This window comes from Melospiza melodia, unplaced genomic scaffold (genome assembly GCF_035770615.1).
Source record: "Melospiza melodia melodia isolate bMelMel2 unplaced genomic scaffold, bMelMel2.pri scaffold_18, whole genome shotgun sequence".
NCBI classification, from domain to species: Eukaryota; Metazoa; Chordata; class Aves; order Passeriformes; family Passerellidae; genus Melospiza; species Melospiza melodia.
In genome coordinates, this window is record NW_026948525.1 from 18,947,116 (window position 1) to 18,969,115 (window position 22,000).

The 22,000-nt window shown below is 51.5% G+C and overlaps 1 protein-coding gene across 3 annotated transcripts in view; it reads right to left on the reverse strand.

Annotated features, from left to right (window-relative positions):
- Positions 1–2,066: 2,066 nt before the first annotated feature.
- LOC134433314 (gastrula zinc finger protein XlCGF17.1-like) overlaps positions 2,067–22,000 on the reverse strand; it is a 28,330-nt gene continuing 8,396 nt past the window's right edge. The window contains exons 2-4 of one of the 3 annotated variants that reach the window (XM_063182173.1): positions 8,746–8,852; positions 4,206–4,271; positions 2,067–4,053 (exon numbers count right to left, since the gene is read on the reverse strand). In XM_063182173.1, the coding sequence (XP_063038243.1) occupies positions 3,131–4,039 (909 nt within the window). In that variant the 5' untranslated portion in view covers positions 4,040–4,053; positions 4,206–4,271; positions 8,746–8,852 and the 3' untranslated portion in view covers positions 2,067–3,130. Of the gene's footprint in view, positions 4,054–4,205; positions 4,446–8,745; positions 8,853–22,000 lie in introns of all 3 variants that reach the window. The other 2 variants (XM_063182170.1, XM_063182171.1) reach the window with 2 other exon arrangements.

A 22,000-nucleotide genomic window follows, 5' to 3' on the forward strand; every position in this document is an offset into this window, starting at 1 on the left:
ATGGCTTTCTCTCAGGGATGGACACGACAGGAGTTCTTATCGTTGCTCCGTCATCACTGGACCTGGGAAGAGCCTCAGGTGTTCTTGGCTCTTCTGTGCCTCTGTCTGAACACTCAGAATCATCTTGAGCCAAACCCGAAGGGGAGATCTCCTAAGGCTCAGGGAATTTTGCCGAGCCCTCCCATGCGACTCCCAGATGTATTCCACAACCCCTTGTAATTGTGGAGTTAACAAACTCCAAACATACCAGATTATATCCCTCTTCCCTGGGCACAGAGGGTATATAGATGGAATCTTGGCATCTTTGATGCTTAGATCTAGTGGGTCAGTTTGAGTGGCAGTCAATACATACTGCAAAGCCAATGATTGTAACATCACGTCAATCAAAGAGACAACAAAAAGAGTGAGGGTAGAAGTAGTTAGCAGCTGGCCCTCTCCCAGACTGCCAGTTGTGTCCAACACTAGTCCGTGGACAAGGTTTTAGGCAGCTGCAAAATGACTGTGCCAACTTTTTGTTTCAACAGGTCGTGAAACTATTATTGGGTGGTGAATCCAACAACAGGGAGGGCAGATTTTTGCCCTCTCTCACACTGGAGCAGAAGTCAATTCTGTTACCACAAGGGTATCCGGTGGGGCCACGAGGAGGCGCAACTTCCGCAGCTATGCCCATTTAGTAATCTTAAGAGAGTCAGAGTTACTCCTGCTGTTTACCCGCGCTTCATTGAGTTTCTTCACTTTGACATTTAGAGCACTGGGCAGAAATCACATCGCGTCAACACCTGCCTAGGGCCTTCACAATGCTTTGTTTTAATTAAACAGTCGGATTCCCCTGGTCTGCACCAGTTCTAAGCCGGCTGTTAGGCTCTGGCCCAGAGATCCCCCCAGGGACCCTCCCCAGCATGAACTGCTTGGCTGGCGCTGGCTGCAGCCACGCACACGCTGGCCACCCACCGCATACATCCAACTGCCCCCAGGGGAAACACACTATGCTCCTTTGGAAAGCAGCCGTATGGAGCCCCACAGGACAGATTGCAGAGGACACTGAAGAAGAAGGTGGATCAAGCCAACTTGTGGAACTCAAGGCCGTTCAGCTGGCTCTGGACATTGCTGAAAGAGAAATGGCCAAAGCTCTACCTCTACACTGATTCGTGAATGGTAGCCAATACTCTGTGGGGATGGCTGGAGAGGTGGAACGAGTCCAACTGGCCGTGTAGGGGGAAACCAATCGCGGTCGCTGATGAGTGGAAAGACATTGCCTCTTGGTAGAAAATCTGTAAGTGAAATCCTGATGTCCCCAAGAGTTGGGCTAATGAGGAACACCAAAACAACAAGCAGGTAGGTCAGGCTGCAAAGATAGACTTAGACTGGCAACACAAGGGGGAGTTGTTCCTACCTTGATGGGCCCATGATGCCTCAGGCCATCAGGGCAGGGATGCCAGCTGTAAGTGAGCACGAGACCGAGGGGTGGATCTAACCATGGATAGTATTGCTCAGGTTTTCCATGACTGTGAGACGTGTGCTGCCATCAAGCAGGTCAAGCAAGTGAAGCCCCTGTGGTAAGGTGGGCGGTGGTCCAAGTACAAGTATGCGGAGGCCTGGCAGATTGACTCCATCACACTGCCCCAGACACACCAGGGCAAACACTACATGCTGACCATGGTGGAAGCCACCACGGGATGGTTGGAAACCTACCCTGTGTCTCATGCTACTGCCTGGAACACCATCCTGGGCCTGGAAAAGCAGGTCCTTTGGAGACATGGCACCCTTGAGAGGATTGAGTCAGACAGCAGGACTCATTTCAAGAATGGCCTTATCAACACCTGGGCTAGGGAACATGGCACTGAGTGGGTGAACCATATTCCCTACCATGTACCAGCTGCAGGGAAAGTGGAGAGGTACAATGGACTGTTAAAAACCACACTGAAAGCTTTGGGTGGATCTTCCAACTGGGAGCAGCATCTGGCAAAAGCCACTTTGGGTAGTTAACACCCGAGGCTCTACTAACCAAGTGGGCCCTGCCCAATCTGAGCCTTTGCAGAGAGTAGATGGAGACAAAGTCCCAGTGGTACATGTCTGAGGTTTATTAGGGAAGACAGTTTGGATTAATGCTGCCTCAAATACAGACAAACCCATTTGTGGGGTTGTTTTTCTTAGGGACCAGGTTGCACATGGTGGATAATGCAGAAAGATGGAAGAACACGATGTGTACCTCAGGGAGATCTGATTGTTGGGTGAGACCTATGTGTAAATATCACTGTTAACGGAATGTTATTACCATTGTCTGTGTATAGCTGTATATTGGATGTATAATGTATGTTTGTGGAGTTAGAATTTATATTGTAGTAGTAAGCTGACAATATGGGGATAAGGGTTGGAATGTCCTGGGTTGACTATATGATGCTTTTATCCCCAATCGTCTTGTTCTGTTTATGCTGAATAATAAGTTTTGCACCTTTAAGACTTGTTGCAGAGTGAAGAGAGGAGAGAAGTGTGCAGTTTGTTTTCAGACACTGCACTCACTCCTCAACATTCCTACTCCTGGGCTGTGTTGTCTGTGGATGGACAGACAGCGGGACAGAGCTCTCCTTTGCTGTCAGTTTTAGCTACCTGAGGCAAAGAAGGCAAAGAAGTTCGACTGTGGGGTTTTTTTCTTTTCTTTTCCCCTTTTCTTTGGACCTCTTTAAACCTGCTCAGGACTGAACACCCAGGGGAGCACCGGCAGTTGCACCTGTGGCCCACCGGGCCGGGCCTGGCCTGTGGCATTTCCAGCATGGGAGGGACAGATCAGAGACTGAGTGAGCTGAGCTGCAAACCGGGAAGGGGACTTGCTCAGTTTGTCAGTTCTTTTGGAGGGGCAAGGGGTTTTATTGTTTAATATTATTTAAGTTTTATTGTTTAATAAACATTTTATTTCCACTTTTCTCCAAGGACGTATTTTGCTCCCGGACCGGTTGGGGGGAGGGGCCAACTACATCTGCTATCCTAGAGGACCCCACTTTGGGGATTCTCTCCGAAATTTGCGCTGAACCAGGACACCAGGGCTGTGCCCAAAGTGCCTCCTCCAGTGGGGGATGGAGCTGGAGCAGCGCACGAGGCTCTTCCCACACTCGGGGCATTCACAGGGATTACCTTAGTGGTGGCTCCGTTTGTGTTGGGTCAAATGAGAGCTGCAGGAGAAGCTCTTCCCACACTGGGGACACTTGTAGGGCCTCTCCCTGGTGTGGACGCACCGGTGGGTGACGAGGTTGGAGTTGTTCTTGAATCCCTTCCCGCACTCGGGGCATTGGAAGGGCCTCTCCTCTCTGTGAATCCGATAGTGCCGGAGGAGATGGGAGCTGCTCAGAAACCTCTTTCTGCATTTATCACACTCGTAGGGCCGTTCCCCAGTGTGGATGCGCCGGTGCTTGACAAGGGTGGAGTTGTCCCTGAATCCCTTCCCGCACTCAGGGCAGTGGAAGGGCCTCTCCTCTGTGTGAGTACGATAGTGCCGGATGAGACCGGAGCTGGCCGGAAACCCCTTCCCACACTTGGAGCACTCATAAGGTTTCTCCCCAGTGTGGGTCCTCTGGTGGTTGATCAGGCTGGAGCTCTGGCTGAAACTCTTCCCACACTCCCCACACTCATAGGGCCGTTCCCCAGTGTGGGTCCTCTGGTGTTTTGTCAGGCTGCAGGTCCGGCTGAAGCTCTTCCCACACTCCCCACACTCATAGGGCCGTTCCCCAGTGTGGGTCCTCTGGTGCTGGCTCAGCCTGCAGCTCCACCTGAAGCTCTTCCCACACTCCACGCACGTGTGGGGCTTCTCCCCATCATGAACCTGCTCATGGAGCACCAGCTCCGAGCTCTGGCTCCATCTCCAACCGCTTTCCCGGCCCTGGCTGGCTCTTTCCCCCTCAGATCCCCGCCAGCTGCGTTTGCAGCCCCGCCTCGTGCACCATCTCCGCAGCTTTTTCTCCCCATTTCCTTCCTGCCCCGTGGAGCCGCTCAAAACAGCCTCTGCCACCAGGTTCTGCCGCGGGCATTTGTCCTCCCTGCTCTCCATGCTCAGCTCCTACTCTGGGGAGGAAGGACAAGGACAGGATGGGATTTGCCTCCGTGCCACAGGCAAGGGCAAGGAGATCCCCCCAGGGCTGTGCTGCAGCCGGGGCCGTGCTGGGCTGGGAGATGGAGCAGCACAGAGGGGAAAGTGCCACTGACTTCCTCCTCACCTGCCTCAGTGTCCCGGGGCATCTTCCTCTTCCTTGCAGCCTCCCAGGGGTTGGCAATGGGAAATCCTGGTTTGGGGAAAACAAGGGATGAGCGCGTTTGCAGGAGCGTCGGGGGGTAGCAAGGTCGGGACAGACGGAAACGAGAGATCTCTGAAGCCAGGTCATGGAACTTGCGGTTTATTGCAAAGGGCCTGGGTGCAGGGCCCTGCTCGGAGCTGCCAGCCACAGATCAGAGCAGGCCTGAGAGAAGAGAGGGGCAGAGAGAATGAGAGGGTAAGAGAGTAAGGTTCCCGATAGAATACAATGAATCTTCTTCTGTGTTGAATATTCTATTTCTCACTAACCAATCTAGTACAAGATACAAATCCTAGAGTATTTACATATAGCCTGCAGGATTCATTACATCACCATACTGTGTTATATTTTAAAACCTAAAATGCACACTTTGGACCCCTTCTGCTGAGCTAGTAGGGTCTGCTCTGACCCTTGGACCTGTCTGCAAGCAGAGAGAATTGTTTCATCAAAAGGGGATTACCTTATATCGGGCCACACCACTGTTTTCCAGTAGTTCAGTAAGTAAGGTATCTCAAACCTTGTTTTAATTTTATCTTGCTTTTACTTTCTATATTCTCAAAATCATTTGCCACACAACCATATTTATAAGGCTTTCCTATTTCTTCTTCCTCAACACACCTTTAGTTTCAAGGTCCTTCTGCTCGAGTCCCTCTCTACAAGTAACCAGCCACCTGGGCTCCACAATATCTTCCAAAACCACAGAGATTCAGCTCCGGAAAAGCCTCCCAGGAGCTCCCCGTGCCTGGTCCCTCCCCTCTGGTGTTCAGCAGTTCCCCCCTGTCCCACCTGCTGGGGTCAGGCTTGGATTGGGGGTCCCCCTTCTCCTCGGGGCCCACCCTGCCCAGGCTGCTGGCAGTCCCAGCAATCCCAAACGCTCCTCCCTCTTTGCTCTCCCCATTTCGGGATGCCGGGGCTTTTTTGGGCTCCCAGGCTCCCTACTCCCCTCATTCTCTGCTCGGGGCTGCAGCGGCTCCAAGGAGTCCCCCCTGCCCCTCTCCAGGCTCTCCAGGCTCCCGCCAATGGCGGTGCTCCCCCCTCTCTGGGCTCCCCACTTTGGGCTGCTGAGGGACACAGGGCTCTGCTCCTCCAGGCTGCCTCTGCCGGCAGCCGCCACTGGCACTCCCCGATGTCCTCCCGAGGGGCCTTTTCCGCTCAGCCTTGGACTGCTTCATTCTCCAAACATCCCCTCAAAAACCCAACTGGGAGCAACTGGGAGTGACTGGGAGCATGCCAGAGGGAACTGGGCTACACTAGGAGATACTGGGACGGACTGGAATGAAAGCGAGGGTAAAAGAGAGCAACTGGAACCATGTGGAGCACAACTGGTTCATACTGGCAGGGACTGGGAGCACACTGGGCTCATCTCTGGATCATACTGGGAGGGACTGGACTAATACTGGGAGTATATGAGAGCAACTGGGAACACACCCTGCACATCATCCCCCATACTGGGCCTGACTGGGAGCAACTGGGAGCACGCTGGCAGCAAATGGCATCATACTGGGACTGACTGGGCTGATCTAGGAAGCAACTGGAACCATGCTGGAGGCAGCTGGGACCATACTGGGAGACATTGGAAGCAACTGGGATTATACTGGGACCACACTGGGTGGGCTGGCATGTGACTGGGATCACAGTTTGGGCTACTGGCAGCAACTGAGAGAAACTGGGATGATGCTGCAAGCAAACTGGAGGAACTGGGAAGGACTGGATGCATGCGGGAGGCAACTGGGATATACTGGGCATGACTGGGGGATCATACTGGGAGAACTGACACCTTACTGGGGCCACTGGCAGTGCCTGGAAATGACTACAGACATGCTGAAGGCAACTGGGATATATTGGGAGTGTCTGGAACCATACTGGTGTGACTGGAATCACACTGGGAACAACTGGGACCATGCTGGGGAGAACTGGGACCACATTGGGGGCAACTCAGAGTGAGTGGGACCATGCTGGGAGGGACTGGGATCATCTGGGAAGTGACTGGGATTATAGCAGAGGCAACTGGTTTCAACTGGGACCATACTGGGAGTGTCTGTGACCATAGGGGAGTGATGGAAGCACACTTGGAACAGCTGGGCCCATGCTGGGAGCAACTGGGATCATACTGGGTGCACTGGCATCAGACTGGGAGTGACTGGGAGCAACTGGGATTAGACTGCAGGTGACTGGAATCATACTGGGAGTGGCTACACTCATACTGGGATTATACTGGGCATGAATGGAACCTGACTGGGGGTTACTGGGAGCTACTGGGCCCATGTTGGGAGGAAAATGTGACACACTGGGAGCAACTGGAAACAGCTGGAAGGTACTGGAACCATGCTGAGAGGACTGAGACTATAACTGGGGGAACTGGGATCATACTGGGAGCAACTGGGGCCACCCTTTGAGCAGCAAACGGAAATTAGGATTATGCTAGAGGAAACTGGGAGTAACTGGGAAAGACTGGGATCATTCTGAGCTAACTAAAACCTACTGGGAGTGTCTCTAACCATACTGGGGGGACTGGAACCACACTGGGAATAGCTGGAATCTTGCTGGGAGCAACTGGGACTATTCTTGGGGAATCTACCCTGGAGGCAACTGGGCACCACTGGGACCCTGCTGGGAGGGACTAGGACTGTTCTTGGGGCAACTGGGATCATAAGGGGAGGAAATGGGAAGATCTGGAATTATGCTGGCAGCAACTGGGATCACACTGGGATCCATCCCAGTGAGAGCAGCTGAGTCCATACTGGGTTACACTTGGATCTCATTGAGAGCAACTGGAATCATACTGGGAGTGACTGGTTTGGTGGATTTTGGGGGGTTTAGATTTTGGGGGATTGTGTTGGCATTTTGACGGGGAGTTTTTCTGGGGATATTTGGGGGCTTATTGAAATTTTTTGTGGCGTTTTTTTTGGGGCGGAGGGTTTACTGGGATTTAGTTGCGATTTTTCTCATTCTCAGAAATTCTGGGGGGTTTATTGGGATTTTTAGAAGATTTTTGGGGCTTTTTATTGGAATTGTGGTGGCATTGAGCAGGATTCATTGCGGATTTGGGTTTTTTTTGGATTTTTGTTGGGATTTGGGGAGTTTTGTGGGGGTTTTTGGGTGTTGCCAGGATTTCCTTGGATCTTGGGGGAGATTTTGTGGGACTGTTTAAGGTTTTGGGGATATTTTTGGGGGATTTGCAGAGTTTAATCAGGATTTTTGGCATTATTGGGATTTCACAGGATTTTGTGGGCATTTATTGGGATTCTAGGGTGTTCTAATGGGATTTTGAGAGATTTAATTGGGATTTAGTGGGTTTTATTGGGACTTTTGGAGGTTTTAAGGAGATTTTGGTGCTAATCAGCCCTTCCCCACACCCAGGGAATGCCCCAAAGCCCCCCTAAATTCCACAAAAACCCCACAACACCCCCAAAAATTACAAGAAAACCCGCAAAAACCACAGAGAATCTCCAAAAATCCCAGTGGAACTCAAGAAAATTTAAAAGGACTCCCAAAAATGTCAACAAATCCCCCCCTAAAAACCCCCACAACCCAAATACAATCACACACAATCCAAAACCCCCCAAAAAACACAATCCCCCAAAATCACGTAACCATCCCAAAACCCAATAATTCTCCCCCAAAACCCCAATAATTCCCCACAAACTCCCAAAAAAACTCCAAGCCCAAAAAAGCTCCTCCCGAAAACCCAAAAAACCCCTCTCAAAATCCCCCCCAAATGCCCCAAATTCCCACAAATCCCCACAGACTCAGTGGGGCCGTCCTGGATCAGGGGGCACCGGCCGGTGGAACAGGAGCCACTTCAGGGGGCCCTCGGAGCTTTTTGGGGAGGGGGCACCATGGGAGACCCCCAAAAACCGGGGAGGGAACCCCTGCTGTGCCCCCTCCCCCCGAAACCCCCAGACCCCGGTTCAGGGTGGGCTTGGGACCCCCCGGGACCCCCAAATCTCCCCCGGACTCCTCCAGGAACCCCAAACCCCCCAGAGCTCCCCCAGTGTTGGCCCAGAACCACCCCGGACCCCAAAAACCTCCCCAGGACCCTCAGACCCCCCCCATTTCCCCCAAAAATTCATCCCAGACCCACCTGAGACCCCTCCAAATCCATCAGACTGCCCCAAATCCCCCTCAGGCCCCTCAATCTCCCCCAAACCCTATGAAATCCCCTCAGACGCTCACACATTTCTAAAGAGCCACCTCAAAACCCCCCAGATCCACTCGAAACCCCACAGCTACTCTCACAATCCGCCAAAATCCCCTCAGACCCTCCCAATTCCCCTCAAATCCTCCTAAACCCACCTGAGAACCCTCCAGACTTAATTCCCCCAAAAGTTCCCTAAAGCCCCCTCAGACCCGCTCATTCCCCCCAAAACCACCGCACACCCCCGTGTTTCCCGTTGATGCCCCCAAAAATCCCCAATTTCCCCTCAGACTCGCCCCAACCCCCCCCAGTTTCCCCCGGACCCACCTCAGCTCCGCTCTCCCTTCACAATCGCCCGCCTCCGCCGCACGCGCGGGCTGCCAACAATGGCGGCGCGCCCCGCCCGGAACCAACCAATCACCGCACTGTACGTCCTGGAAGCAACAAATCACGGCGCCGCTCCCATCAGCAATGCCCGCCTCCGCCGCGCCGCTCCAGCCAATCAGAGGCGAGCCGGAAGCCGCGCCCCCTTCCCCGCCGCCAGGACCCGCCGGGCTCGGGACAGGAGCGGGAGAGGCCCGAGAGGGGATCGGGGGGGGGGGGGGCGGGGGAGGGTCCGGGGGGGTCTGAGGGGGCGTTGGGGAGGGGTCCGGGGGTTTGGGGGACTCTGGGGAGGGGTCCTGGGGCATTGTGGGGGCACATGGGGGGCGCATATAATATGTATCTATAACAGTGGCTGCAGGGCAGGGAGAGCCGAGCTCAGGGTCCCAGGCAGACGGGGATAGTCCCTCTTTTATGGAGGTGGGTGGTAATAAGATCCCAGTGCAGTCTCACAGCAGAGGCTCGCCCTGATTTGCAGAAAAAACCCGCACTTTGTAGAAGATGTAAAGCCAGTATGATTGATTTCAGTACTGCCGTAAGGACACAGGCACCCCCGAAAACTCCCAAGTCTATTTTACATCTTAACTTGTTGCATATGCATAAAAGACATGTGCATATGAGAGGAATTAGGGATTTGTCTTTACAAACCAGCTGTGGGTCTGCTGCTAGATAAAACCAGCACTGAGAGATAAAAGAAACAATGGGAAGAATTCCAATCATTGATGAATGGAAGAAGATATTTGTTTTTACAAATAAACTTTAGGGTTGCTGATAAATGACATTGCACGTTGAAAGATGAAAGAAACAATGGGGGGAAACCTAAATTCCATAAGAATTGAAAATTAAAAGGGAGAGTTATACATCAGAGGGGAATCTCTGGTATCAGATGACTTGGGAAGTCTGTACCTCTCAAGTACCTCAGCCACTGGGGAAAGAGAGAAGGGAAACTGGGATAAAAAGGAGGCTGCATCCTCCAAAAATTGGAGAGACCCCAGGGGAATGCCCCATGGTCTCTCCCTTTATGCAAATAAAGCCAAAGGCCTCGTTTGTCTCCTTTTTGGACATAAACCTCTGATGTTTGTGGATTCATTTTCCTGGCACACGTGTATTAAACTGTCTTATAAATTCTATGAGCCTGCCAGTTGTTTAGTCACTTAGTTGTAACCCAGATCCAGTTTTTCCATCTGCTTCAGCCCCAGGGTCGGCGGGGGGGGGGGCCCCCTCTCCTTATCTCTCTTCAGCTTGGATGTTTGCATTCCTTTCTAGGTAGCCTTGAATCTCCTTTGTTTTCTCTGCAGGCTTTTTTGGGAGCACACAAGTTAACAGACTACAGGAGATTAAACAGCAGACTTCAGCGAAATCTAAAATTGGTTTCTACCCCGAGTTAAATTTCTAACCCACAGCTGGAGAAGCAGCTCTGGGCTGGGCTGGGAGAAACTCCCAGATAAGAGAAGTGCAGCCAGGTGCCCTCCTCCCTGAGCTTGGTCACATCTTTTGTTTCCTTAAGTATCCAGTTCTTAGTGTTTACTAGCAATTCTCTAAGTAAACAGGAACAAAAGGACCCCCCAACATACGTTTGCACCCTAAAAATTCTGCTCTGTCCAATCATTTCTTCTGGTGGCATTGAGCATAGCTGGATGATCCTTGGAGGTCTTTTCCAACCTAAATAATTTCCATCTTTATCCCATCAAAACATCCAGAACTGAGGTAAAAATAAAGAAATTAAAGAAAGAGATCTAAAGCTGCACCACTTCACTGGGATTTGGAGGTGAATTTGGGGTTCAGAGGAATATCTAGGAGGATGTGGGTGTTGTAGGGCTGCGGGGCCACAATCTCATAGCTGTGCTGGCAGAGTTTGTCCCCCTGAGCCCATCTGTTCTCCAGGAATTCTGGTTCTGTCCCAGTCCCTGGCCTGGCTCTCTCCGTTTGGGGTGTCTCCCCAAAGTGCCCAAATCGCTGCTGAAGTGCCTGGGCTGCTCCTGGCTGGGGATGTTCCTGCCCACCAGCCTCTCCTGGTCAGTGCCAGGGGGTGGGAGGGGGTTTGGGGGTCCTGGGGGAATGGGGAGAGGCTTCTGTGGCTCTTGGAGTGTTTGTGGTGCTGGGAGGGGTTTGGGGGGCTTTTGTGGCAGACTGTGAGGGGGGTTTGGGGTCCTGGCCGGGCTGTGTGGCTTGCAGAGAATTTGGGTGGGTTTTGGGGGAGATGGGAAGGGGGTTTGGTGGCTCTTAGGACCATTTACATTGCAGGGAGTGTCACGGACATATTTTCTAAAAAATCCTTTCGCTAGGAGTTTTCTCCTGAGGACTTGAGAAGCCTCAGAAAAGAAATGTAAACAATAACTCTGTGATGGCTGTGGAATGTGGTCTGGAGATGGTTTACCAACAGGTACATCTTTGATTGGTCTCATGTGGTTGTTTTCAATTAATGACCTATCATAGGTCCAGCTGTGTCAGGACTCTGAGCAGTCACAAGATTTTATTCCTTTCTTTGCTAGCCTTCTGATGTCTCCTTTCTCTTTCTTTAGTGTAGTTTTAATATATAATTTCCTTATAATATATATCATAAAATAATAAATCAGCCTTCTGAAACATGGAGTCAAGATTCTCATCTCTTCCCTCGTCCTGGGCACCCTCAAACACCACCACAGAGGGAGTGCTTTGGGGGAGTCCTGGCCAGGAGCTGTGGGGTGGTTTGGGGCATCTGGGAGGGGTTTTAGGGCAGATGTGACCCCCCAAAGCAGCCACCAGACCCCACCCCCAAGATGCTGCCAGGGCTCTGTGGCTCCATGTCTGGGTTCATCCTCCTGGTGCTGCAGCAGAAGGTGAGGGGGGGTCCCCAGGGGCTGTGTGTGTCCCCCCCATGCCGGTGTCACCCCCTTGTCCCTCCCCACAGGGCTCCTGCCCCAGCTCCTGCTCCCCAGAGGGAATTTGGGGAGGGGGCAGAGGGGGTGCACAGCCCCCATCAGGAGATGACCCCAGCCCAGCCCCTTTGCTCAGCACCAGGCTGGGCTCAGGGCTGATGGGAAGCAGATCCTGCAGCTGGGACAGTGTGACTGCGATGTTTTCTGAAAAATCCCTTTGCCAGTGTGAAAAACGCCAATCACTTGTTTTTAAAATTTTACACGTTTAATATTAATAAAATGGTTATAAAAATAGTAATATAATTGGAGTGATAATAATTTGAACCATTTGAATTAGGACAATATGAGACAATAGAGACAAAGAGTTACGGACGTCCGAGTACCTCTTTCTGGGGAGCAGGAGACTGAAAGAGGACCCACGTTAACAAAGGATTAACCCTTAAAAACAACAGCCTGTTGCATATTCATACACCTCATCCATGATGCATAAATTCCATTCAAATACAGGATTCTGTCTGGTCAGTGCCACCTTCTTCCTCTGAATCCTAACAGGGCCTTCGAGGCTGGAAGAAGTTAATTGTTTTGATAAGGGGGCAATAAATTCTTTTTCTCTGAATGATTTTGGTGTCCTGTGGCTGCTATATCACAGTGAGTCCTTTCATTAAAAAAAGAATCCTACGTAGCATAGTTTCTATTTTAACATTTTTTATAACCTAAAACTATATTTAACACAGTACTTAAGAGAATTAATACAGCATTGCTTTCTAACACAAGACATATAATATTCTTTTCAATATTTGCGAAAAGCTAATCATAAAATACACATTTTTCGCATGCAGGCAAAGCCAGCGAGACAGCAGAGAAAGCGAGAGAGCAGAGCAAGCGACACAACAAACGCACCGAGAGCAAGAGAGCAAGTTTGAACAGAACTCGCAAAGGGCAAAACCAGCTCAAACCAGGTTAGACTAGAGAAAAAGGAGCACCAGGCATGGGCTGATGATCCAGGTAAAAAGTTCCAACATGAGGGGGACGACAGAAGCCTTCATCAAAAGAGCACCAAAAGACTGACGAGCAACAAAGGGGGAACTGATACAGGCACTGAGGCCACACAGGGTTGTAAAACCGTGACACAGCTTTATGCAAACGTGAGTATGGTAATGAAGTGTTACAATTGTGACTTTTAAAATATAACTGAAGGCTAAAGGAGATCGAGTGGGTGACACCGTGGAATCTCATGGAACCAAGTGTGAATTGTTACAGGACCCAGGAGCCCATGGTGACACCGTGGTGGAATCTCATGGAATCAAGTGCCCATGAGTTTCATGGCTCAGCCTCATGGAACGCTGGACACCATTGTGTCCTGTCGCAGACATTTCTCCACAGAAATCCTTTCTTTCGGATTTCTGCGTCTTCTGGAGGCCTCAGAAGACAAGGTAAACAATTATTATCAGATGCTGTGGAATGCAACAGGAACACCTTGATTGGCTCATTTCCTATGTTTATAATTAAGAGCCAATCACCAGTGCAAGCTAGGGGACTGAGTCCTTGAACACAACTTTGTTGTAGATTCTTTCTATCTATTCTTAGCCTAGCCTAGCTGCACTGCAAACCTCTCTCTATATTCCTATTAGTATAGTCTTAATGTATTCTATATAATATCTTAATAAATCAAGCCTTCTGATTCAAGAAACAAGATTCACCGTCTCTCTCTCACCAGCAGCGCCCACTCAGGCGTGGTAATAGTGTCCCAATGGGAACACAGGGAACAAAGGCTCCTTAGTGACACAGCCAAGGCCTCATGGAATGCAAGAGATCATCCTGATGGAATGGAACCTCATGGATTCAAGGGTCCACTGTTTTACAGCGTGGCCTCATGGAATGCAAGAGATCATTGTGATGGAGTGGAAACTCATGGAACCAAGAGTCCACTCTTTTGCTGTGTGGCTTCAGGTAATGCTGGAGACCATTGTGGCACCATGGAAACGAATGGCACAAAGGCTCCACTGTGACCCAGCAGGGCCTCATGGAACCAAGAACACCTCATGATATAATGGATCTCATTGAACCAAGGTCCAGTTGTGACAAAGTTGGGCCTTATGAACTAAGGACATGGCCATGATCCAATGGAATCTCTAGGATCCAAGGATCAATTGTCAACACATCAGGTTCTCATGAAACCAAGCAGAACATTTTGACACAGTGGAATCTCATGAGAGCAAGGCTCTGCTTTGATCAAGTGGGGCCTTGTGGGACACAGGTGCCACTGGGACATTGTCAGGCCTGGTAGAACAAGACACAACTGTGGCAGACCAAGGCCTCATGGGACCTAGGAGAGCACTGTGACACAATGGAACCTGATGGAACCAAGGGCCCATTGTGACACGGCAGGGTCTCATGGAACGCCTGTGCACTGGGACATTGCCAAGGCTCGTGCAAGCAAGGTTCCACTGTGACAAAGGCAGGCCTCATGGCACCCAGGAGACCATTGTGGGAAAATGGAATCTCATGGAACCAAGGCCCCATTGTGACAAAGCACGGCCTCATGGAAGCCCATGAGTGCCACGGGGACATCTCCAGCCTTGGTGGAAGCAAGTGTCCATTGTGACACAACACAGCCTCACATCACAGGAGAGCAGAGGGATGCCATGGAATCTTGGGGAACCAAGTGTCCATTCTAAACACAGTGAGGACTCATGGAGCCCAGGAAACCATTGTGATGCTTCACTTTGTCACAATGGGGCCATGCTTCTATGAGGATCCATGGCCCCACAATGTTCTCCTGGGTTCCAAGAGGCCCCACTGTGTCACAATGGCCCCTTGCTCCCACGAGCCACAGCACGGTCCCGGTTGCCCCTGGGTTCTGGGAGGCCATGCTGCATTCACAACTGACACTTGCTTCCATGAGATTCCGTTGCGTCACAGTGGTCCCCAGGTTTCCATGAGGTTCTGCTGTGTCACAGTGGACACTGGGTTCCACAAGAGCTGGCAATGTCCCAGTAGCACCTGTGTCCTGTGGGCCCCACTTTGCCAAAGCAGAGCCTTGGCTCCATGAGATTCCAGGCTGTCCCAGTGCTCTGCTGAGTTCCATGAGGCTGTGCTGTGTCACAATGGACACTGAGTTCCACCTGCCCTAGCAATATCCAAATGGCACCTGGCTTCCATAAGGCCCCGTTGTGTTTGCAGGTGACACTTGGTTCCCCAAGATGTCATTGTCACACCGCTCTCCTAGGCGCCCTGAGGCCTTGCTGTGCAATAATGGAGCTATGTTCCTACCAGACCTGCAATGTCCCAGTGGCACCTGTGTCCCATCAGGCCCCACTTGGTCACAGCATGGCCTTGGCTTAACAACTGACCCTTGTTTCCTTGAGATTCCATTTGTGAAAAACACGTTTACTCTCCTGTGAAAATGTACAAATTTTAATAAAGGACAATGGGAGACCAGGACCATGGAGCCAAGGTTATTACGGCCGGGTGCATCTTGGCACTCAGCCAAGAGCACCCTGTTACCTTTGGGGATCCCCCTGAAATACCTTTCCCTTATATCAGCCTTTTGCATATTCATAGACCATCATGCATATCCATAAACTACTTTACATATTCCAGGAACGATTTTACATGGCCCCTCCTTGGGTCTGCCTTTTCAGAGCATGTGTGTTTCTTGGCTGTGGTTTTGGCTCCTTCTCTTTATCACCTCCAGTTTTTGGGCCTTGGTCCACTCTGACTTCAGACGGTGAGTGCTGAGAGTCGGCAGATCTGTACAGGTGTCCTCATTCTGTGTGCATTGGATGTTATCCCATCCAAGCAGGCAGTTTAACACAAGCACACCCCTCTCAGCTATTTCACTACTATGTCTAAGCTCAAGTAACAACAGAAATAGAAACTGTATCTTTACAACAAAGTTACTGTAACATAACACATACAAAATCCATTTTAATATTTTCAAAAAGCCAATATTATGATGTTTAACAGGGTGAAGGATCCCTGGCCCAGGCTCTGGCCCTGCGGGACACGCGGACGGTGCCGGGGGGTCCCTGTCCCCCTGTGCCACCCCCAGGGCCCCAGCCCCCTGTCCCCTGTGTCAGGCTCTGGGATCGATCTCGTAAAACATCCTCTGGGTGAGGCTGCAGGGTCGGGGGCAGGGGGACCCGGGGGGACAGGGGACCCTGTTGTGCACAAGCAGGGTTGGACTGCTCTGCGGGGAGCTGTGAGGGGGGCCAGGGCAGAGTGACCTCCCCAGTGACCTCACACAGCCCCTGTGATGTCACACAGCCCCTGTGATGTCATACTGCCCGTGTGATGTGACACTGCCCCTGTGATGTCACACTGCCACCTGTGATTTCACACTGCCCATGTGATGTCACACTGCCATCTGTGATGTCACACTGCCATCTGTGATGTCACACTGCCCCTGTGATGTCACACAGGCCCTGTGTTGTCACACTGCCATCTGTGTCGTTACAATCTCTACTGTGATGTCACACATCCACCTGTTATGTTGCACGCTATCTGTGATGTATCATAGACCCCCTTGTGATGTCACACATCTCCTCTGATGTCATATAGCCATCTGTGATGTCACAGGCTACCTGTGATTTCATACAGCCTCCTGTGATGTCCCCAACCACTCTGTTATGTCACACAGCCTCCATATGATGTCATCCAGCTGCTGTGTGATGTCACAGAGCAGATTTGTGATGTCACAGTCACCCTGTCATGACAGCCTTCTCTCTGACATCACACAGCTGCCCTATGATATCATATTCTATGTCACAATCTACTTTGTGATGTCACAGAGCCGCCTTCTATGATGTCACAGCTAGCTCTCTGATGTCACAACCCCCTCAGTGCTGTCACAGAGCCCACTCTGTGCTGTCACACAGCCCCTTGCTGACATCACAGCTGCTCTGTGCTTCTCTGACACAACCCCAGAGGTGTTGCTGTGACAAAGCCCCCTCTGGGCCATCCCACAGCCCCTGCCAGTGCTGAGCCCCTGTGAGCTCTATCTGTGACCTGCTCATGTCCCTGAGGGGCCCTGGCAGTGCCCCAGCCCTGCTGGGCTGTGCACAGGAGCTGCTCCTGACTAGAGCTGTTTCTCTGCAGCGCTGCCCTTGCCAGGAGCCGCCTCTGGGCCAGGAGCCTGACCCAGATCAGCAGCACAGACACAGCACAGGGACTTTAATGAGCCTCTGGGGCTTTGGTGCTCTTTGCATCAGACTCAGTCCCTCAGAATGTGCTCAAAGAACTTCTTGAGAATTCAAAATCAGATTCCAAGTCCAAATTTTCTTTAACTTTTAATGGGTGTCACTGAGGGACAGGACTCAGAAAGTGTCCCCAGGTTCCAGTTGGAGCAGAACACTGGAGATAGTAATGACAGCTGGGGACAAGCAAGGCACGGGTGTCTCTGGGGCTGAGCACACCTGGATGTGTTTCAGGAATGCAAAGGGCCAAGGCCTGAGCCCCAGCCCCTGGCCAGGCAGATCCTCTCCCTCCCTCCTTGCTCAGGGATCTTCCCGGGATGGGCACTGGCATGTGGGGATGTGCAATGGCAAGGGCAGGAGCATGGTGCGGCCCCTGCCAGACTGCTCAGCAGGGACGAGGAGGCAATGAGGCCCCAGCCCTGCAAGGGTCACTTGTCCCCTCGTGGCCTCAGGCCCAGGCCCAGCAGCCATGGCCAAAGTGCTGCCCAAGTTGGCTCTGGTAGGGCTGTCTTGCAGCTGCTGCCCATCCCTGTGCCCTGTGCAGCCCAGGCTGTGCCACAGTGTCCCTGCCCTGCGCCTCTGTCCCTGCAGGCTGTTGGCATCCCCCAGCTGCCCCTCCTGGCTGGGCCCTTCCTTTGCGGACAGCTCTGCCTCCTGCCTGCCTCTGCCTGCCCACACAGAGCCTTGGGTTGCTCCAGGCTCCTGCTGCGGATGTGCTGCACCACAGCCCTGCCCTCACAGGGAAATTCCTTTCTCCTGGTGCCAGTCTTGGCCTCCCAAGCTGCACTTGGCATTAATTCTTTATCTCTCTGGCTGTTTTCCAATATGTCAAAAGGATCCACCGTCCCTGAAATTGCTCTTTAAACACTCTCATGGCTCTGCTCCACTGTGCTCAGTCTCCACCCCACTGAGCACAGAGCTCCTTTGTCCCTATACAGTGCTCATGTGCCCATGGTCTCCAAACCCCTCCTTGGGACACCCCTGGGCCCTCTTCAAGGTGTTTCCAAATGAAAACATTCAGCTCATAGTCTAAGTAAATCACCAGAGGACAGGGCCAGCCTGACCTGTCTGTCCTGGCTATTTTTTTTCTGGGAGCAATCCTTGGATATACAGAATTTGGGAGGCCAAATTCTAATTTTGGCCATGGTCCCTGGACAAGAAGCCTGGTTCTTTTCCATAGGAATGAAGGAACAGAGCCCCAGTGTTTCAGGCACAGATGAGAGGTGACCATCAGAGGCCAAGGCCAGCCCGAGCTGGCAGGTTTTGTTTTGTGAGATACCCTTGCAAATAGGAATTTTTTTAGGGAGAGTACCAATTTTGGCATAGGGCATCTGAAAAGTCAGAGAGTTCCATAACAAGGAAAGCACAGAGCCCCAGTTCTCCAGGAGCTGATGAGAGGCAGCCCTTGACATCCCAAGTTCAGCCAGAGCTGTCAGGTGGCCCCTGGGAGGCCAAGCCAGCCAGAGCTGTTCCATGTTCCCTGGGTTCCATGGGGCCCCACAGTGTCCCAATGGTCCCTTGTGTCCTTGAGACCCTGACGTGTGATAATGCCCCCATGGTGACACGAGGCCCTGAAGGGTCACAATGGTCTCTATGGTTCCATCAGGCCCCACAGAACCATAATGGTCTCTGGGTCCATGGAGCCCCTCTGTGCCACCATGGCCCTTTGGTTCCATGGGCTCCAGTGATGCCACAATGATCCCCTTGGTCCCATGGGCTCCAGTGGTGCCACAATGATCCCCTTGGTTCCTTGGGCTCCAGTGGGGCCACAATGATCCCTTTGGTTCCATGGGCTCCAGTGGGGCCACAATAATCCCTTTGGTTCCATGAGGTCCCCACAGTGTCCCAGGGATCTCCATGGGAAGGGAAGAACCCAGCTCCAGTGTTGCAGGGGCAGCCACCAAAGGCCAAGGCCAGCCAGTCCTGACAGTACTGGCAGCTTTTGCCTTGGAGCAACCCTTGGATATTCAAAATTTCAGAGGTGGAATCCCAATTTCAGACATGGACATTGGAGGAGAAGGATGACTCTTTTCCATAGGAAGGAAAGCACAGAATACCAGTGGTGTTTCTGGGGCAGATGAATGGCGGCCATCAGAGGCCTAGGCCAGGCAGACTTCTCTGTCCTGGCAGCTTTTGTCTGGAAGCAAAACTTGGATATCTGGAATTTGGGAGGTGGAACCCGAATTTTGGCCCTTTCTGCATAGATAAGGAGGACAGTTCTTTTACATAGGAAGGAAAGCACACAGCCCCAGTGTTTGGACAGCAGGGGAGAGGCACCCTCAGGAGGCCAAGGGCAGCCATACCTGTCTGTTTTGGCAGCTTTCACTTGGGAGCAATCCTTGCATGTACGGAGTTTTGAACATGGAATCCCAATTTTGGCCATGGTCAAGATGAGTGTTTTTTTCCCATAGGAAAGTAAAACACAAAGTCTAAGTGTTTTGGAAGTAGATGAGAGTTGGCCACCCTCAGCCAGACCTGTCTCTCCTGGCACCTTTTGTCTAGGGGCTTTCCTTGGACATTGGGCATTTTGGAAGTGGCATCTCAGTTTTAGCTATGGGTGCCTGGACAGGAAGAAGAGTTCTTTTTATTAGGAAGGAAACTACAGAGCCCCAATGTTTCAGAGGCAGATGAGGGCCAGCCCTCAGGAAGCCAAGGCCAGCCAGACTCGTCAGTCCTGGCAGCTATTGTCTGGGAGCTATCCTTGGATATAGGGAATTCCAGAGGCAGTTGCCCAATTTTGGCGTAAGTGCCTGGTTGAGATGGATGTTTTTTTCCCATAAGAAAGAAAAGCAGATGGTCCCAGGGTTTCAAAGGCAGATGAGAGGTGGCCCAGGTAGCCAAGGCAGCCAGATCTGTCTCTCCTGGCAGATTTCATCAGGGAACAATCTGTTCATGTGAGGAAATTTGGAGAAGGAATCCCAGTTTTGGCCATAGGGCCCTGGAGGAGGATCAGGACAGTTCTCTCCCATAGGAAGGAGAGCCCAGAGTCCCAGTGCTTCAGGGGCAGATGAGGAGCAGTCCTCGACATGCCAAGGTCAGCCAGACCTGTCCAGCAGCCCCCGGGAGGCCAAACCAGCCACACCTGCTCCCTGTCCCCTTGGTTCCATGGGGCCTCACAGTGTCCCAAGGGTCTCCTTGATTCCAGGAGTCCTTGCAGTGTCACAGTGTTCTCCTTTCTTCTGCAGTGTCACAATGGCCCCTTGGCTTCCCTGAATCCTTGCAATGTCCCCATGGCCCCTCGGCTCCCTGTGGCCCTGCTGTGTCACAATGGCTCCTTGGTTCCATGGGCCCAACAGCTTCATCCTTGGCCCTTGCTTCCATAGGGGGCCTGAGTTTCACAATGGTTCCCCAGACTCCGTGAGGCACCAGAGTGTCACAATGGTCTCTTTGCTCCCATGAGGTTCCATAGTGCCACCGTGGTGTCCTTGGATCTGCATTGTCACAAGGTTCCCTTGGTTCCATGAGTTTCTGGACTGTCAGCAATGGTTTCTTTGTTCCAGACGGGCCTTGATGTGTCACAAGGGCTCCGTGGCTGGGGTTTGTGTCTCACCCACACTGGAACCCCAGCAGTTGGTAGCCATGTTGTGGTAGATAGGGACAGGAGCTCCGGAAGATTACGCGATGTCACGGAAAGGCAGGACCCCCTGTTCCCCTAAGATAAGAGATTACCCTAGGAGTGTGGCCCCACTAACAGTGGTGCTAGTAACTTTCCATTCCTTACCCAGTAATTTTCCATTCCTTACTAACCATAGATAATAAGGACAGACCCCATTTTGACGTAGAGAACCCCTTAGACTATAAAACCCCACGAGAAGAAGTAGTAAACGCCTTTGACCGTCCACCACATTGGTGTCCGTGTGTTTCATTGGCCCGAGCGACCCTGGGGAGTTTTGGGTCGCCGTGCTGATCCTCAGAACCAGGTCGCCTTGCCTTGCACCAGAAGGCAACACCATGTGCATTTCTTTCTATAGAGCTTCTGTCCCCCTGTCTCTCTGTCTTCTCCTTCTAATGCTCTTGATATGGAACATTTTTTGATACCTCAACAACTGAAGTGATTAAACGTTTCCAGGTGCAACGTGCTGAGTTAATGAAGTTACTGCTATTGTGTTTTATGTTGAATTGCATGTTTTAGTATATCTTTTCCCAAAGTTTCTTGATTTTTTGTACTTTGCCAGTAAAATTTTGTGTCATTTTGACCTCTTCAGAACATATGGTTGGTGTTTCTCCTGTGCACCAAACTCCAGTAAAGGAACCCATGGTTACTGTGAGAAATGACTGCTGACTTTCAAAATTTTAAAAGGTTTATTTAACCTTAACAAAAATGACAACAAAAGGACTAAATAAGGAAGAACAGGCCGGGGAGCTTCCCTCTTGGCTGCCTACCACATGCCTGGCCTGTCCTCAAAAAGGACCCTTCGCCTTTTATTCCCCAGGGATTGCATCAGCAAACCCTGGCCCCTCACTCAGTCTGTCAGTCAACTCTTCTTTGCTGTTTATTGGTGGACTCTGCTTTCCTGCAGCTTCATTGGAGGGTCAGGTGCTGTCATGCCACGCCCCCTCCCCAGAAACGAGTTTTCGTACTGGCCTTCTTTCCACCTGTCCTGAATGGCTCAGGCTGTCTGATGGCAACAATAGGGGGGAAAGGGGACTGTGGGGAGAACCGAGGACATCTAAACAACAGACTGCAATAACATAATCACACATCAATAAAGCTTCTCTTAATATTCATACAGTATTCATCCCTTAATTGCGAGAGCCAATCATCTCATTAGCCATCTATAACACAAAGGGATCTAAAATCACCGTTAAAAGGTAAAAATACCCAAAGAGGACTCAAATCCACTCATATGGGCCTAAAATCAGCCAAAGGGATCTCAAATCCACCCTAAAACCCACTAGATTTTGCCTAAAATCAGCCAAAGGGGCCTAAGATCTACCCAAAAGGCTTGAAATCCCTGCAAGGGATCTGACACCCACCCTAAACCTGCCCAGTTTGGCCTAAAATCACTCAAATGGACCTAAATTCTCCAGGAACAAGGCCAAACCCAGCAGCAGAACCGGCAGCAGCAGCAAGACTGAGACCGACACTGGAACTGCGATTGGCAGCGCTACAGGACCGGCACCAGGACTAGGACCGAGACCCAG